Genomic DNA, 19660 nt, shown 5'->3' on the forward strand with positions numbered 1-19660 from the left:
ATATGGGAAAAATCTTACTATCCTATAACAATATTATGTGAGATTCGAGGAAACCAGGCATTTGAAATGTCCCTTGTGATGGTCACTGAACTTTGGATTTTTTAATACCTTGCCAAGATTGTTTCTCAATCTTCTGGTTGAGATTACATGTGTATACCTTACCAAGTATTTTGCTGAAACGTGAAAGCATACTGGCCAGGGAATCCAGAGACCTGAATGACAGCGGGTAAAGCGGATCTCAGAATTTCAAGTGTCTCAAATGTAAAATGAGGTGTCGGTGGCCTTAGCCAACCACCTCAGCCAGCCAAGCCTGCCAAGTCTGCAATTTGATTGATGCTACAGTGAGTGCACCGAGCACTACAGGTTACAAAATGGAGTAAATACTGGAAAAGAGAATATCTTATTACTGGGCACAAATCTGACTTCCTCAGGAGAGGGCTCTCCACTCTCTCGGGACTGCAGGGATGTCTTCAGCACGCTGAACTGATGCCCTTACAGGATACTAAGGTCTGATGTGGCTGCACCACCAGCCCTGTGCCACGACCGCAGTCTTTCCTACGGCACCAAGAGAGCCTCAGCATTCACTACCACAGGATTCTTTGCCCTTCCATAATATGGCTGGTTATCCCGTGGCTAATGTGCCTCCAGTAGGACACCAACAACTGCGAGTGTAGGCATCTGACTGGCCTTGTCCCATGACCGTTTCCTCCCCCAGACTACGGCGACAGTTGGTCCCGGTTTTGTCTTTAGAAAAGCACAGGTTTGTGCTTGTTTTTCACTACTGTCAGAGTGGCTATTATATGCCAAACTGCCTGAGACCCATCAATGCCGCCCTCTTTCCCTTTTTCCTTTCCTGTTTCATGCCTCTCCATGCTTTCGTCCACAGCTGCCATCTTTGTGTGACAAGGCCAGCGTTCTATGGGCATCAATCAGTCCTCACCAACCAATCAGACTGCTCCCTCCCTTCTCACGGACACCTGTGCTCATCAGGTTTTGAGCGCTTGTCGTCAAGTACCTGGAACTACCAACTTGTGACCAAAAGAACATGGGATTAGAAATCAGAGAGTCCAGGTCTCAGTCACCACTCTGCCACTCGCAAGCTGTGTGACTTGGGTGAGAGGGCACCTGAGTGTCTTCTTACGTACAATGTGCACACTGCCTCTCTCTCAGGACTGCAACGAGGAGAGTGAGGGCAGGAGAGGGTGAGACCAAGGGGACTGTGGAACGACATCAGCTCTTTCTAGGAACAAAGCTGTTCCTGAAGCCTGAGGGAGCTGGAAGGCTGGCTCCAGGGAGCCAAGGTTTTCCTTTATTTAATCCTGAATTAACAGCCTGAAAGGAATACTGAAAACCTCATGCCCAAATAAGCTCTCCAGAACAGGAATCTCTCTTGCACTAACCATATTTATATAGCCCTCTTCAACTTAAGAGAGATGTTATTTATGGCTTGACTGTCACCTAAATCAGACGTTTCAAACATATTATTCACTATTTTTTTTTCGCATAAAATGAAAATACAGAAGAGTAAAAAAAATTTTAAATCAGCCATAAAACCACCACCAAGGGAAAAACATTCTTAACATTTTAATGAATCTCTTTCTAGGCTTTTTTCTGATTAATTTTTTAGAAACATATGTAACATATTTATATTTATGTACATATTTAGCAACTGGTCTTTTCCATGCAATAATATATCAATTATTTCCCCAATATTCCAACTCCTAGTTTTCAAATGAAGGATATCTTGAATCTATTTCAAGTTTATTCACATATGGACATCAAAGACCAACAGAAAATTTTATATATGAACTTTCTGGTTTATTTTAGAACCCCTCAGAGAGAGCTGAATGTTTACAGTGAAGGGAGCTTTATGTATTGGTAAAATTCAATTAATGAGCAAATGTAAAATGCTAGAAAAAGAAAGCTGAGTATGCATAAGTAAATTCAATACTCTAAATACTATTTCTATATCTAGACTATACCATCTGGAACGCCCAAATTTTCTCTCAATTGACACATTTTTTACATATACTTTGGGTGCTAACAAATGAACAGAAACATGAATAAGTCTCTATGGATAAATGATCGATCAGTTATTGCCTTCATTTAAACCTGCAACAGAAGCAAAGAAATGCTGTGTTCTAAGAGATAATAACAATAAAATTTAAGGTTCTAGAAAGTGATAACCTACTTTATATTCATGCGTCACTATAGACCAAGCCATAGTCTTAAACTGAGAGAATATAAAAAATAGTGATCATCACAGCTCATTCACAACTTTCAGCTCTATAAAATAGAGGTGTCATTTGTTTCAATACGAAGAGAATAAAGGCAAGAGAAGAGCAAAGATTCCCTGGGACCTTCAAAAACCATTACTGGTCTTTTGCCCTTAGACAAATATTGGTATGCATTTTCCATTTTAAAATATTTATGCCAAAGATAGAGATTAGACTGCCAAACTTAGGAGAATGTGCAAAAGAACTTCTACAAACCAGAGACATAACAACAACAAAGAAAGGATTTGAATGGTCAAGTCACACGAGAAATTCAAATGGTCAGTTAACATAAGACGTTCAACTTCACTAATGAAGAAATGCAAATTTAAACAAAAGACTATTTTCTGCGTATCAAATTGGCAAAAATTAAAAAGATGGGAAAATGAACACCATCAAACTCTCGGAGGGCCACCTGGCAGTGAAAAAAAAAATTAAAATGAGCTATGTTCTTTCAGCAACCCTACTTTTCTAAATTTCTCCTGGAGGAATAGTAAACAAGGCATGAAGACTTCCTTCTCTACAATCATGTTCACAGAAATATTATTTCTAACAGACAAAAAGGAAAATAGTTAAAACTCCTAAATCGACTTACCATTTAGAGAATGGTTAAGTAAACTATGCTGTGTCCCTAAGAAATTTTATTCAGCTTTAAAAAGAATGACACGGATACTAAATAATAACATGGCAGGATGTTCATGACACGTTGCTTGAAAAAATAAAGCAAACTGCAGAAAACAAAAATTTTTTGTAAAAAGCAAAGTGATATAGGGTTCTATCTCTTTATATGTTTGTTTTTAAAAATTTATTTGAGGGGCTGGCCCCGTGGCCGAGTGGTTAAGTTCGCGCGCTCCGCTGCAGGCGGCCCAGTGCTTCGTTAGTTCGAATCCTGGGCGCGGACATGGCACTGCTCATCAGACCACGCTGAGGCAGCGTCCCACATGCCACAACTAGAAGAACCCACAACGAAGAATACACAACTATGTACCGGGGGGCTTTGGGGAGAAAAAGGAAAAAATAAAATCTTTAAAAAAAAAAAATTTATTTGAATACGTATAGAAAATGATGTAGAAGAATACACTTTAAACTGTTTCTAGTGTTTCTCTCTGGGATTATGGATATGTGATAGCAAGAGGAGGGGACTAAGTTTTTATTTTATAATCTCCTCTGTTTGAATTTTTTAATAAGCAGATGTATTACTTTTATAATTTAAAAGTAACCAACAAAGGAGGGGAGTTCTCTCAAAAAATTAAAATGCAACTTACCGTCCCAGTGAGATTTTAAAAGTACCTCAGCACATCTAGTAAGTTAGGTAGTTACCTGCTTAATAAGCAAGCTGGGTAGTTAAAGCACTAATTATTTAATATAATGATTAAGCATCAAATGTGAACCCTGCTTACCTCTTCAGGTGATAAATTTTGTGTGTGTACTGTCCCTTTTCTCCATCCTTCTCGTAAGGTTCATTCTTCAGGACTTCAATTCCTTCTCCACCACCAGTCTCATTCTTACTAGCTTCTGCAACAGAGTAAAGCTGCCCAACCTGGTACTGAAATTCAAAGAGCACAGAATCCCAGTCAGGCAGGAGTAACTGCAGACGCCTCCTCTGTTAAAATTTCACTACAGATGATAGAGAAAAACATACCCAAACCATTCAGCACATATGTTCTATATGAAAACATGACTCAAATTAGAACTATGTTTAGGAAGACACACATCAGATGATCATACAGCTTCAAGAAACTCTACAAGTTTCCCCTATTCAAGAAAACTGCCAGTTTCAAATACTCTGGCGCTTTAATATGTATTATCTACTTACCAAGAAAACATCTTGACACTTGGTTTGACTTTTTGAATAAAAATACACATTTGTATTTTCCAAAGTATTTTTGTGTCTATTATATCTCATTTAATTTTACAAACTTCTGAGGAAGGTATGGCAGGAATACAATTGTCACTTTGCCAATTAAAAAAGCTGAGTGGGCTGGCCTGGTGGCATAATGGTTAAGTTCGTGCGCTCCACCTTGGTGCCCCAGGGTTTGCCAGTTCGGATCCTGGGCACGGACGTACACACTGTTCATCAAGCCATGCTGTGGCAGTGTCCCACATACAAAATAAAGGAAGATTGGCAAAAGATATTAGCTCAGGACCAATCTTCCTCCCCACCCCCTCTCCCTGCCAAAAAAAAAAGAGAGAGAAAGAAAGCTGAGCAACCAACATACTGTTCTCAATAATAAAGAGGGGGGATATAAAGTGTAATAATAAAAGCCTGAAAACACAAAGAACCACTACAGTCCAGAAATTTTAGTACACCCCTAGGGTCTTTTCTCCATGACTTATACGACACACCCAATTTGGTCCTTGCCCACCTAAACAGAAATAGCACTGGGAACCCAGGACCAGAACTGTTAATCGTGACATTTCAAGTACACAGAAACTGTTTTTAAGGTATTATAAATACCCAAGTATTACCATAAAAAGCAACAAATTGCTGACAGTGGTTTCTATTTCATTTTAGAGTGAACCAGAATTTTCAGTGGCCTAAACCAATACCTGTGAGTGGGCAGTGTTGTTCTATGCCAATGTGGAGTCACTAACAGTTCCAATGAATGATAAAAAGCAAAGTTCTTGTGTTCTAATTTATTCTAGTGACTCAACGTGGCACTATCTCCCATCTCTTCAAATTTGGCTAAATTTCTTCCTCCCAGTGAAGACAGACTGAAAAAAGGGTTTTCTTTTTTATAAGGGTATTTTCAAAGAAAAGCTACCTCTAAAAACTTACACGGTCGGCCCTCCGTATCCACAGGTTCCACAGGTTCAGCCAACCAGAGGGAAAGGCCTCTGATGGTTGTGTCTGTACTGAACACGTACAGACCTGCTTTCCTTGTCATCATTCCCTCAACAGTACAGCATGACAACTATTTACGTAGCGTTCACACTGTACTAGGTATTACGACTAACCGAGGGATGATTTAAAGTACACGGGAGGATGCGTGTAGGTTACATGCAAATACCACGCCATTTTTACACAGAGGACTTGAGCATCCGCGGATTTTGGTATCCTCACGATACCTGGAACGATTCCCCTGAGGATTCCGAGGGAGGACTGTAATTCAAAACTAACATTTTATTTCAGGGACAAAAAACAGGGATAGTTGTCAGCTCAGTAATATTCCTATCTAAAATGGCCGAGGGAATACGATGCCTTCTTGAAGGTTAACACGTACGTATGTACACACACATACACGCACGCACACACTCGGCTTGGAAGGATTAGGAAGCTAGAACCAAACACATTTCTTAAATGCATCAAAAATAAATTTCTGTAGGGATTTCAGACTGCAGAGAGGGCTGCATTTCTCCCTTTAGTTTTTGTGATACAACACCAGGGTTAGTCCAGTAATGCTACAATCCTTAAGTCCTTCAAAATGTACTTTTTAACACCGTCATATTTCAAAGATAGGATTAAAATGTCTCTAAGTTGAGAGGTAAATCTGATCTTGGTCAGGAACAGAATAAGAAAAATTTACACAGAAACAACCAAACAACAGTATCCCAAAAACGTTATTAATGGACTGATATTTTGTGGCACGCCAATAGGCTTTCATTCTCATTTTTAAGAATAACTTAAATAGAGACAGGAGACATGTTTATTAAGTCTGAGTATAACAAAAAGCTGAGATTTTAGGTGACAATACCAAGACTCACAAAGATTTCAACAAGTTGATCCAACTAGCTGAAACCAAAAGAAAAAATTTAACAAAAACAAACGTCAGCTTCCACCTTTAAGTTCTAACGATCAATCGTACGAGTAAAGAATGGGGCGCCTGGCTTGCCTCCAGTGTTTTAATACAGTGAAACCCAGGCACTACTGGGGTGTATACAGCTGTGTCCAAGTGTACATTCAACAGTGTCAGCTACTCATTTTAGTTCCTGCATTTTATTTTTTTTCTGTCTTCTGTCAGCTGTCACTTCTTAGGTTATCAGTTTGTTTTGTCCCACTTCCAATTCACTGCTTCTAATCTACTGTCAGCCTCCAGGAAAACAGATAACTGAGCCAGTGCAAACCGTGAGCAAGTTACAGAAGGACCCAGACGGCTTCAGCGATTTTGCCACATACCTTGATTTCTCAGAAGTCTTCTCTGCTTTTATCCTCATTCTTGGCTATCCTACATATAGTTACAACTGTGGGCTGCGCAAGTTCTGAATGGGTCATGTATTTCTGGACCATGTGCAGATCAAAGGAGACAATCATCTCTCACAGTTACGTGCTGGGCAGCCCATGTCTCGAATACTGTTTTCAGTTGACAGCAACAACTATGACCTATGCAGCGGTGAGACCAGGCTAGAGCTGGCGAGGAGGTCTAGAGGTTATGTTCTATCAGGCCAAGGAACATGCTTGGAATGTTTAACCTTGTGACCTCACGCAGAGAAGACAGAAGAGAAGGGTTTGGGGGAGGCGAGAAAACTGTCAAAAGAAAACCTGAAGGGCTGCCATATGCAAGACAGAACAGGCTTATTTCCCAAAGCTCAAGTGGAAGGAACCGTAAACAACAGTCAAACAGTATAGGAAAGCAGATTTTGGTTTAAAGTAAAGACAAATGTTTAAAATACCCAACAGCAAAGTCGGCCGCTTCTCTAAGTAACAAGTTCCATAACCTTAGAGTGCTCAAGTTGAGGCCAGAACCTCCTTTCTCTGGGATATTGCAGACACAATTCCTGCGCTGGACAGGAGGTTAAACCACAATCTATAGACCCCCCCCCCAAAACAAGTGTAACAGAAATTCATTTACAATTATCTGTAACACACCATAATTATTTTGTCGCATAAACTGGAATGTAAAGGTAAATGAATATAATGAAAATATGACTTTAGATTAACATACCAAAATAAACTATACCAATAAAATAATACAGAAGCAAGCAAGACTTACCTCCTGAACAGAACATGGTAAAACAACACGGCTAGAAGACAAAAGAAAAAAGAATACATGTTACATATGAAAAAGTCGGCTTTAAAACACAGATCTCCACGTCTAAGGGAGTTTTTACTTTAAATCCAATGACAGCACAGTACGACGATGTCATTTATGAAAGAGGGTCTTTACAATGCCTACAGCTCTAAATAAGGGTTTTTAAACTGGGGAAATAAGACTACCATTCCTGGCTCTCAATGATCACTCACATTTAGCGCTGACTGTGCCAGGACCTTAAAAACGCAGTTCAGAGCTTCTGGTGAGGAGTAAAGGAACAAGAGAAAACTCATCACTGGAAATTGCAGGGTACAGAATGTATTATTTGTGGACTGTCTGGTCAGATTGCCCTCATGACATTTTTAGTATGGTTTCATTCTCCATCTACATACTATGCAACTTCTCACAGAATGCAAGTCTTAAATCTCATGAATGAACGCTTCCAAAAATTTCCCCACTATCCAATTACTTCTCAATTTTATTAAAAGAAAAACAAGTGAAAGGTACTTTAGACTTAGTAAGAAAAAGACTTCACCATAGAAAATACCTTGAACCTCATAAATATAACCCCCTCCAGGGTAGACTCAGTTGGATTCACTACAAGGTTGCTACGTTTGATCTTGTCCAAGCAAGTTTGTTATCGGACATACAAAAGGACCTACATGGAAACATAATGCTCCTAAAGATGAATTCCAAAAAACAGTATTATAGCGAATTATTTTATATCAGAATATTGCAGTTTATCTGCAGATTTTTACAGGGAAATATCTTCACTTATTCCCACCGTACACTCTGGAAACCAAGGCCATCCCCAAATATCAATTGTCTCAACATAACAGCTAATGTCCAAGATAGCAACTTCCTTTTTTTTTTGGGCCTGGTCCTTCTCAGGCTTTTCTCCCCTAATCATTAAGCTACCACAGCAGTGCCATTTAAAGTCTTGATTTAACTCTATTATAAGGAAAGAGACAAAGATCTCAGCAGTCACCTTGATTTTCATTTTACAGACCATTCCCGATAGTTTTCCTCATTCCAACTTCTCTTCAGCCGCACTTTCCACCTACTTCTCCCTCCCTCGTCTCCTCAAACATCTGTGTTTGAATGCTCACATCACCTTAATCTCCAACACGTACGAAACATGCCTCCTGTTATTTCTTCCTCCTTGACTATTGTGGGGGGAGGATCACTTATCATTCTTTGTTTTTCAGAAAATGGTTATCTAAAGACAATAAACAGTCTCAAAGTCACAATGGTTACTAACTTTTATTCTCATCAAGAATAAACTTGTTGCAGGCCGGCCAGGTGGCATAGTGGTTAAGCTCGCACGTTCCACTTCGGCAGCCCAGAGTTCATGGATTTGGATCCTGGGCGTGGACCTACACGCTCATCAAGCCATGCTGCGGTGGCATCCCACACAGAAGAACCAGAAGGATTTACAACTATGATATACAACTATGTACTGGGGCTTTGGGGAGAAAAAAGGAAAAAAAAGAGGAAGACTGGCAACAGATGTTAGCTCAGGACTAATCTTCCTTACCAAAAAAAAAAAAAAAAGAATAAACTTGTTATACAAAGTGCTTATACCAAATCTTTTTAGCTGTCTCCTGAGGGTACACACCAACTTGCTTGCTGTCTCAGTAACAGAAAAAAGACCGAGGTAAAAGGAGTGCAGAGGTCAGAGGGAAGACTAAGATATAGATCAGAAGCATAACTACGGCTAACCTGAGGAAGTAATGTGCAGGTGTTTAAAAATGCTGAGAAGCAGGAGAGTGGGAAGAAGCCATCTTTTGGGAGACTGGGCAGATTTACAAAGGCCGAATCAAAATCATGGGCTGCAGAGGAAATGGAAGGAAGGAAGAGAGGAAAGAGTTAAAGACTTCCTTGAAGCTTCACAAAACCAAAGAACTACTGCTGAGTAATTTTAACTACTACTCACTAGCTGAAGAGCCTCCTTTTTATGTAACACTTTCAGGGGAAACTTATTCCACAAAAGGAAAGCGACTGATGAAGACATTGTGAATGAATGATGAGTGAAGTAACTTCTTCAAGATTTACTTAATAAAAAGTAAAATAGAAAAGCAACAGACAAGCTTTGATTTTCCATTATTCTAAAAGTAGTATTCAACTTTTGAGCAATTTGAAAATTTTCAAACTTCCCTGTAATTCCTCACGAAAATCACTTTCCAAATGGAACTAGCAATTAGTTCTTTAAAACCAGGACTTTACACTAACAGCAACTCCACCTATTGCTTAAGTAACAACTTGAAGGGAACTCTCCACCCCGAAAAGTCATTTCCAACCTTTCAATTCATGTCAAAAATTGATGGCATATTTTAGGACAACAAACATTTGCCAAAGCATTTTACAGTTTACCAACATCTTCACATGGGAATGACCTATTCATCGCTCCCACCCAAAAACAATTTTAGAAAGTTGACTTGCGAGTAGGAAGAATCATGTTTTTCATTCACCAACACTGGTACTCACAGTGTGCTAGACTAGATGCTGGGCTCGATACTGGGAATACTTAATATAAGAAACATCCTCTGCCTTCAAAAAGTCTAAGAGGAGAATAAGTCCAGGGGAAACATAGATGAGGAGCGAACATCGAGAAATGTAATTTATAACTCCTTATCAAAAAAATTACACTTTGGGCACATTTCAACATCTGTTACCTCGGAGCATTTAAATTTTTATAATGAAGGTAATGATTTGCGAAAAGCATAGTGTAACTTCCCAATGGGAATCGCTTTCTATGAGTTAGCTTGATACTCCTCACATAACCGTCAAAGGGATCGACTGAACACTTAATTCACATTTTAGGAGGGAGGAAATAACTCTAGCAGAAGAGAAATGACTAAATCTGTGATCTAAAATCAGTTCTGCTAATGTGACTTGGGCCAAGTCAATGTCCTTCTGTCTTATTTCCTCCATTTGTCTTAATATCTGCCACCTCCCTATATTACAAAGATGTCAGAGCAATAAATGAGATAACAACTTGCATGATACAGTGAATAAACAACTTGGGAGAAAAGTTTTGTATAAATCCAAAGTTCAATACTATAAATAAGCCTGAAGTGAAAATGTGTCTTTTCTCAGGATCCCTGTCACAGATTAAAGTCGTAATTTTTCATTAATTTATTTAACAAATATTTACTGAGCACTTACTATGTGCCAGGGAACGTTCTCAGAGCAGGGGATACGGGAGTGAGCAAAACAGGCAAATTCACGGAGCTTACATGTAGTAACAGAATACATCCAGTAAAATAGAAAAAATAATACTGTGTTGCATGTTAGATGGTGATAATCACTTTGGAGAACAACAAATTCAGGAAAGCAAATACTAAATGGCAGGGGCTGCAATTAGGTCTTCAGAGAGAGATTCTCTAAGAAAAGTGACATTTAAGCAAAGGCCTGAAGGAAGAAAACGAGTTAGTGAGACGAGGGAAGAGCACCTTAGGCAGAGGGAATAGCAAGCAGAAAGGCCTTGACCTGAGCTTTTTTCCTGGAGTAGTGAAGGAATAGTAAGGATGCTTCGAATGGGCAAGGGAAGGGAGTAAATGAGCTCAGAGCAGTAAAGAAAATAGTAGTGTGAGATCTGAAGCTACTGTAAAGGGCTTGGCTTTTATTCTCGGTGAGACAGGGAGTCTTTGGAGAGTTTTAAGCAGAGAAGCCAGAGGAGTGACTTTTTAAAAAAACTCTGAGAACTAAGCCTAAAAAATACAGTGTCTGGAGCTAGCTAAATTAAGCCAAAATTCATAAGAATTTAAAATGAAAAGAGCATTTGAAAAAACAAAGAACGGACCATCCTCAAAATCCCTAGTGGCCCAAGGGATGCTGACGACACGAACCAGCTATGACAGCTGAATATTCATCGCCAATCAGATTCCCTGCGAAATTGCCAGTCCTTGCTGGTGGGAAACGCCGCAACTTCTCAACAAAATCGCCCCGTCGATCGGAAGCGCCTGGAAACCCTTCCATGGAACAGACCACACACAGGCCAACTCGTCACCTCAACGCCGTGAAGTAGGTGGAGCCCAGAGTGTCACCCCATCTTAAAGACGTGGAAACTGAGACTCGGAGCAGAGAGATGGCCCTCCCGTGCGGTGAACTGAGCGGCCGGGTGGAGCGCAGGGTTTCCCGACTCCCGCAGGAACTTCGGGGCGCCTACGCTGTCCCCCGAGTGCCGACACCCGGGCTGCCTTCACCTGGCAAGCCCATCTCCCGCGATTTCAGGCGGGCTCCACCCCAGACGACAAATCACAGTCAGACTCCCCACGTCGCCCCCACCCTGGGGCCTGGGGGTGGGCCCAGACTCAACCGGGGGTGGGAGATTGGGAAGAAGGCGGGTCCCAGCGGAAACTCCCGGCCGCGCCTTCCCGAGCCACGCGCTCAGGCCGGGACCAGCCGCCGCCGGCCCGGGGCAGGGGGCAGCAGGATGACCAGTGCGAGGCCCTGGGGGGCTGGGGTGGTGCGGGGGGCGCGCGGCGGAAGGGCCTCGAGCGGGCAGGGGGCGCGGACCGGAGGGAGGGGGCGCGCGCAGGGAGCGGCCGGTCCGGGTCCCGCTCCTTCTTAGGAATATCCCGCCACTTCTCCATCACTGCATCTCCCACCACCGCCGTCCCGGAGCCTCGTTCGCGCCCACCGACACACTCACAATTCCTTAATCAGCACCATCTTCCCGGAACCCCCTCACAGCTGCCGCCGCTACCACCACCACCGCCACCACTACCGCCGCCGCTACCGCCTCTCACGGCGCCTGCGCGGCCCCGCCTCCCTGCCCCTGCGAGCCCCCACGGCGCCTGCGCGTCCACACCCTTCCGCCGCGACCCGTCGCGTCAGCGCGCGCGAGGGGCTAGCCCCGCCCCAGTTCCGCGCCCCACCCTGGGCGCACGAGGTCTTCAGAGCGGCTGCGCGGCTCTCCCGAGCGCGTACGGCTGCTACTGCGCCTGCGCGAACGCGGCACGCCCTCCTAGGGCTGCTCTCTCCAGTCCAGCTCTTTTGGGACGTGCGTGCCGCCGGCGTCTTGTGGTGAGTGTTCCAGTTGGTTCCTTGGAAGTCGTTTTCCGGTGACCGGGACTGAAGTTTCTCGCCCTGCCTTTGAGAGGAGGCCCACCTTCCTGACGGACATCCCGTTTGTGAAGTCCGCGTGAGAGACTTGTGAGGGGCGTGGAAGCCGACGCCGCCGGTTCGGCGGGAGGACCTTCCCCGGGTCACGGCCCGGGCGCCCTCCAGAGGCCTCGTGAGGGCCGCCGTCTGACCCTGATCGCATGGCGGGGCCGGCAGCGGTGGCCGCCGAGTCCCCAACCCCACACGCCCCCTGTCCCGGCTCCACGGTCCTCTAGGGCCTGCGGCCCCACAGGAGGAGCGTCCTACGCTCGCGACGGAGTCCCGGGGGGAAGAGGGGCTCGGCCGTGAGACCCAGAAAGGGACCTCTTCGGGGCCGCCGTTCCAGGGAAGGTCCCACGCGACCCTGCCGCCCGTGCCTGGAAGCCGAGAGGTGGACCTTGGGATGGTCACTGGCTTCCTCCGTCCCGGGCTCTGGGGTCGCTCGCTCCCTCCGTGGGGTCACTCAGGGGTCGCTCGCTCCCTCTAAGCCAGGCACCGTTGTAGGCCATGGGGCAACACCTGGAAACAAGATGTCATGTTCCCTGCCCTCGCTTGGAAACAAAAGAGTGACAGTCTATGCATAAAGGAAGAGGGCCCACAGGAGGCAGAGCCGCCCCGGGGAGGCCTCGGGGGGCGTGTTGGAGCCTCGCGCGGTGACTGGCGAAGATGGGGCGAGGCGCCCGGCTCCTCCTCCCGGGAGCTTGGACCTGGGGCCGGCTCCAGCGGACTGGGCACCTGGCGCGGCCAAGTGCTGTGCTGGGGGGGTGGAGGCGCTTCATCACATTCACCCCGAAATGGCGTCGTGAGAGAGGTGTTTTCGCGGGCTTTAGAAAGGACGAACAAAAAGGTTCAGAGAGCCACGTTTAGGGATTTGTGCAAAACTCGCTCAGCCGGCGTGTTTGCAGAACCGGGTTTCAAATCCAGATTTTAATAACTTCCAAATCTGGTCTTTCCACTCCACTGACTTTTTTCTGGATGAAAATAAATAAGCTGAGGCATGTTCTCGGTTATGGAAAGGAGGAGATATGGTCAAAATCTAGAAGATGCTTAGAGACAGGTGTAGAGCAAATGCACTTTGGAGTGCCAGACCCCCGTATCAATTAGGAGATGAAGGCCCGAGGCGGTAATAGGAACTGCCAAACTAATTAGTCCATTTTATGTCGTAGTTTCTCCCCAGATGCTACGCAGGCTGAAGTTACAAATAGCTTTAAAAACATGGATAAATTGTGGTTGACATGCTTTATCAACCATCAAGAAAAATTAGGATGTTGCGGAACATTTCTGTAACTTCTGAAGTCTTCCTACAAGTGTTCACTGATTCCATTGTCTGCATAGCTCAGTTGCTGCTCGTAGTATTCACATGTGTGTAAAATAAATGAGACGGTGTGCTGGATGGCGCGTAACTGAACCAGAATACGCTGTGGACATTGTCTCCTTTTCCCATCTGAAGATTCATGTTAAAACGCTCAACTGGAAAACACCCAGTTTGGATGTATTTATTGAGGGAAAGAAAACATACACAAAATTAGCTAGGTTGGTAGAAAATGTGACATCTATATAACTAAACCAAATAATTGTACATTACATCTGCTTAAGAGAGAAAAATGTCCGAATTTTCCTGGGAATATCAAAGAGGACTAGGGAGTGGGAAAGCCATGAAGTATCACCTCAAAATGGGAGAAAAGGACATATAAAGGAAAAGACAATTACACATGAAAAAAATAAACTAATGGACTGTGTGACATTTTCTTGTTTTAAAACTAATGGTATTGAATCTTGTGTACTTTTGCAAATGTGGGCAAAAGATGGGATAGAACTTACTAGTAATTGTCTCTGGATGTAGAAAAAATTCAAACTTTTTAAAACCTGATTTCTCGCATTCCTTGAAATGACTTTCAACCCTTAACAAAGGTAACCTTCACACACTAGGTGTCCAACTGAATTTAATTCTTCAAGCCTCATGTAACCACCAGTCTCATTACTTCTCTTGTCTACAGTTCTGAAGCTAAGAGCTCATTCTAGTAAAAATGATGGTAGATTTTACTGAGGCAAACCAAAAGATTCTGAACGATGTTTGGGACACTTATTTTATGCATGTTGATAAAGAACAACTCTGGTCAAAGAAATTTCAACGGTCCTTCAAATATTACAATTGAATTTGGCCTGTTTATATTTTTTCCCCTAAAGCCGCTATTCTTAACCTGGGATGCAAAGCCCTTTTGGTGAGTGCTCCCAGGGAATTTATGAACCACTGAAATTATATACATAATTTCATGTCTATGTACATTTTTCTGAGGACGAGGTCTGTAGCTTTCATTTGCTTACTCTGCATCTTGCCATCCTGTTTTCTATAACGTCTCATTCCAGAATTACCAATTGAGACTATTTCTATGAAAACTAGAAATATTCCCAAAAATGCTTTAATTTTGTCAAACATGAGGGCATGGGTCATAATATTGTACCACCATGGAAGAGACAGGCTTGGGCTTTGCAGTAGACAGTCCTTGGCCTAAATCCTGGCTCTGCCACTTGCTGGCTGTGACCTTGAGTAAATTACTTAATCTCACAAACACAATTTATTCATTTATAAAAAGGAACTCCTGATATCCACAACATAGATTTGTTGTGAGGAGTAAAAGATATGAAGTATGCAAAGTGTCTATCTTACATGTTGCCTGGTGTGTAATAGATGTCCAATGAATGGGAATCATGTGGAAGGTTACACCTTTCAGAGAGCAGAACAGCAATTTGAATTAAGATATAAAGTTCCTCTTCATCCCTAGTGGTAACTATCAGTCACTACTCATCCTAATGCGAGAAGAATGCATGTATGTGTACGCACATTCATATCTGTAACCAGATATGGCTGTAGTTTACCCTTTCACTTGCAGAGCATAATACAGATTTCTGTTCTTTTGTATCGTCATCAAATTTGGTATTGTCAGAATTTGTCATTTTTGGCACTTTATTGGTTTTAAAATGCTGTCTCACGTATTCACTTTATTTTTCCCTGCAGGGTGAAGATCTTTCCATATTTACTGGCCATGTTCTTATTTATTGCTCATTTTCCTATTGGTTTTGGTTTTTTTTCTTTTTGATTTGTGGAAGGTATATATAGCCATTTTGAATTTGAATTCTATGTTGATTATGTGCACTTTATGTATTTTCTTTCCATCTGTGGATTGTTCTGTCACTTTGCTTACAGTAGGGCTTCTCAACCTCTGCAGTATTAACATTTTGGGTCAGATAATTCTTTATTGTGGAGACTGTTCTGTGCATTGTAGGATGTTTAGCAGCATCCCTGGCCTCTATCCACTAGATTCCGGTAGCACCCCTCCAATCAGGACCATCAGAAATGTCTCCAGGGGCTGGCCCTGTGGCCGAGTGGTTACGTTCATGTGCTCCGCTTCAGTAGCCCAGGGTTTCAGCAGTTCGGATCCTGAATGTGGACATGGTGCCGCTCATCAAGCCATGCTGAGGTGGCGTCCCACATAGCACAACCAGAGGCACTCACAACTAGAATATACAACTATGTACCAGGGGGCTTTGGGGAGAAGAAGGAAAAACATGTCTCCAGACATTGCCTGGTGTTCCCTGGGGAGAAAAATTGCCCCTGGTTGAGAACCACTGGTTTGTAGTGACTCTGTTGTGCAAAGTTATTTATCTTTAAGAAAATCTTATCTAACATTTTTTGAGTTTTTATTATAAGCCAAGCCATAAGTGTTTCACATGATTTAATGCTAACCCTAACCCATTTACTCATCACAGCACATATAAAGTAGGTACTGTTATTATCTCTCTTTTGTAAAGGAGAAATCTTGTTTATATCTTCTCATGTGCAGCTATTAATCAACTTTACTGAGCTATAATTTACATGCAATAAAATGCACCTATTTTAAATATACAGTTTGAAGAGTTTTGTCAAATATATACTTCTGGGAATCATTACCACAGTCAAGATACATGACAGTTCCATTGCTGTAAAAGGTTTCCTTGTGCCACTTCCCTGTCAGTCCTCCAACACTCCCAGCCCGGCATGCATGGAACTGCTTTCTGTGCCTGTAAATTAGACCTGCCTTTTCTAGAGTTTCTTGTTGAATCATATAACATGTATTTTTTTCTATCTGGCCTCTTTCACTCAGGATAATGTTTTTGAGATTCATTGATGTTGTGAGTAGTTCAGTCCTCTTCATTGCTGAGTGATGGCCCCTTATATCAATATGTTGGATTTTGTTTTATCCATTTACTTGTTGATGGACTTTTGAGTTCTCTCCAGTGTTTGGCCGTTAGAAATAAGTTACTGCGAATATTTGTGCAGAAGTCTTTCTGTAGATACATGTTTTCATTTCTCTTGGGAAATTTTCTCTTGGATTATAAGGCAAGTACATGTTTAACTCGAGGAGAAACTGCCAAGTAGGTTTGCAAAGCGGTTGCACCATTTTGCGTTCCCACCAGCAATGTATGAGAGTCCAGTGACTCCATGTGCCCGTCAACACATTTTAGCCATTCTAGTGGACATGTTGTGGTATCTTATTGTAGTTTGATTCGCAGTCTCCTGAAGACTAATGCTGTTGAGCACTTTTTCATGTGCTTATTGGTTATTTGTACATCTTTTGTGAAGTATCAGTTCAAATCTTCTGCCCATTTTTAAATTGGTTTGTCTTTTTATTATTGAGTCATAATAGTTCTTTATATGCTCTAGTCCTTTCTCAGTTCTTTATATATACGAGTCCTTTCTCAGATGTATATGTTGCCAATATTTTCTCCCAGTCAGCAGCTTGCCTCTTCATTTTCTTGATGGTATGTCTCAAACAGCAATTTTAAATTCTGAGCAAGTCTAAGTTACCAGTTTTTTTTCCTTTATGATTCATGCTTTTTGTGTCCTACCTAAGAAATCTTTACCTACCCCAAAGTCACAAAGATTTTGTTTTACTGTGTTTCCTTCTAGAAATTTTAAAGTTTTGCCTTTTATGTTTAGGTCTGAGATCCATTTCAAGTAAGTTTTCTTTCCTCATTTTTTTCTCTTTTGGTAAAATACACCTAAAGTTTACCATGTTAACCATTTTTAAGTGTACAGTTCAGTAGTATTAAATGTATTCATAATGTTGTGTACCCATCTCCATAGCTCTTTTCATCTCATAAAAAAACTGAAATTTTGTACCCATTAAAGAGTAACTCCACTGATGCCTTTCCCAAGCCAGGCCCTGGCAGCCACCATGCTTCTATCCTGATAGCCATCCTAATGGGTGTGAGGTACTAGCTCATTGTAATTTTGATTTGCATTTCCCTGATCAGCGATGTGAGCATCTTTTCGTGTGCCTATTGGCCGTTTGTCTATCTTCTTTGGAGAGATATCTATTCAAGTGCTTTGCCCATTTTCAAACTGGGTATTTTTTTTGTTATGGTTGAGTTTTGGGAGTTTTCTGTATATTCTTGATGCTAATCCCTTATCAGATACACAATTTGCAAATATTTTCTCTCATTCTGTGGGTTGCATTCTTATAACAGTTGATAAATCTTTTGTTGATACTGTCTTGATGCACAAAATTATTTTTCAAGAAGTCCAATTTATTTTTCTTTTATTGCCTATGCCTTTGGTGCTGTATCTGAGAAATAGTTGTTAAATCCAAGGCTATGAAGCTCTCATCCTGTGTTTTCTTATAAGAGTTTATAGTTTTAACTCGTGCATTTAGGTCTTTGATCCATTTTGAGTTAATTGTTGTATCTGGTGTTGGGTAGGGTCCAACTTCATTCTTTTGCTTGTGGATATGTGGTTTTTCCAGCACCATTTGTTGAGAAGACTGTCCTTTCCCCATTGAATGGTCTTGGCACCCTTGTTGAAAATCACTTGACCATATATGAAAGGGTTTATTTCTGGGCTTTCTGTTCTGTTCCATTCATCTCTCTGCCTGTGTTTATGCCAGTACCACACTCTTTTGATTACCTTAGATTTCTAGTAAGTTTTGAAATCAGGAAATGTGAGTCCTCCAGCTTTGTTCTTCTTTTTCAAGATAGTTTTGGCTATTCAGGATCCCTTGAAAGTCCGTACAAATTTTAGGATGAGTTTTTCTATTTCTGCAAAAAAGTCATTGAGATTTTGGTAGGGATTGTATTGAATCTGTAGATCACTTTGGGCTGCTTCATTTTTATAGGTGCATGATAATTCCATTGTATAGTGCACTATAATTTATTAATTTGTCTCCTATTGGTAGCCAATAGGGGTGTATCTAGTAGTTTGCTGTTACAAGAGTCCTGCAATAAATAGCCTTTTGTATTTCACATATGTGTAAGTCTAACTGTAAGATAAATTCCTGAAAGTGGAATTGTTAAGTCAAAGGGTGTGTGCATTTATAATTTTTACAGATTTTGCCTAATTGTCTTCCCTAAAGACTGTACCGTTTTACACTCCCGCCGGCAATGAGCGAGAGTACCCATTTCCCCGAACTATTCCAACATGTTTTCAAACTTTTTAAAAAAGAACTGTTTATTGTAAAATATAATACAGATGCAAAAAAGTTACATAAAACAAATTAATTACTATAGGGAGAACTACACTTATCTCCACCAGGTCAAGAAATACAACTCTGCCAGTCTCCCCATAAGTTCTTCATATACCCTGTTCAGTCACAACTCTCTCTCTCCCAAAAGTAACTGCCTTCTTGACTGTTATAGGAATCACTTCCTTGCCTTTCTTTATAGTTTTGATCACCCTAGTATGCATCCCCCCAAACTATGGGGTTTAGTGTTTGCTTCTTTTTATCTACGTGTAATCCTATCTTTTTTCCTCATGCAATTTGTTGAGGAAATTGGGTTGTTTGATCTGTAGAATTTTCCACACTCTGGATTTTGCTGCTTTTAGATCTTCAGGGTTGGTCAGGTTCAGTGGCAGTATTTTTGGCAAACTTACTTCATAGGTGGTAATGTGCTAATGTGCTCTTTCATCAGGAGACACATTTTCTATTCTCTTTTTTTTTGAGGAAGGTTAGCCCTGAGCTAACTGCTGCCAATCCTCCTCTTTCTGCTGAGGAAGACTGGCCCTGAGCTAACATCCGTGCCTATCTTCCTCTACTTTATATGTGGGATGCCTACCACAGCATGGCGTGCCAAGCGGTGCCACGTCCGCACCCGGGATCTGAACCAGCAAACCCCAGGCCACTGTAGTGGAATGTGCACACTTAACCACAGCACCACCGGGCCAGCCCCTCTATTGTTTCTTTTTGCAGTCAAAGCAGCCATTACTGCTAAAAGCCTAGATCTGTTAAGTTATTGGGAATTGCAAAATGGCGACATTCTTATTGAGTCATTCTT

The 19660-nt window shown here is 42.0% G+C and overlaps 1 protein-coding gene across 2 annotated transcripts in view; it reads right to left on the reverse strand.

The window, feature by feature from the left end:
- Positions 1-12075, reverse strand: part of PITPNB (phosphatidylinositol transfer protein beta) — a 63915-nt gene extending 51840 nt beyond the window's left edge. The window contains exons 1-3 of one of the 2 annotated variants that reach the window (XM_070516304.1): positions 11901-12075; positions 7205-7235; positions 3674-3819 (exon numbers count right to left, since the gene is read on the reverse strand). In XM_070516304.1, coding sequence (XP_070372405.1) covers positions 3674-3819; positions 7205-7235; positions 11901-11920 — 197 coding nt within the window. In that variant the 5' untranslated portion in view covers positions 11921-12075. The remainder of the gene's footprint in view (positions 1-3673; positions 3820-7204; positions 7236-11900) is intronic. The other variant, XM_070516303.1, reaches the window with a different exon arrangement.
- Between the last annotated feature and the right edge of the window lie 7585 nt (positions 12076-19660).

This window comes from Equus asinus, chromosome 8 (assembly GCF_041296235.1).
Source record: "Equus asinus isolate D_3611 breed Donkey chromosome 8, EquAss-T2T_v2, whole genome shotgun sequence".
Lineage (NCBI taxonomy): Eukaryota > Metazoa > Chordata > Mammalia > Perissodactyla > Equidae > Equus > Equus asinus.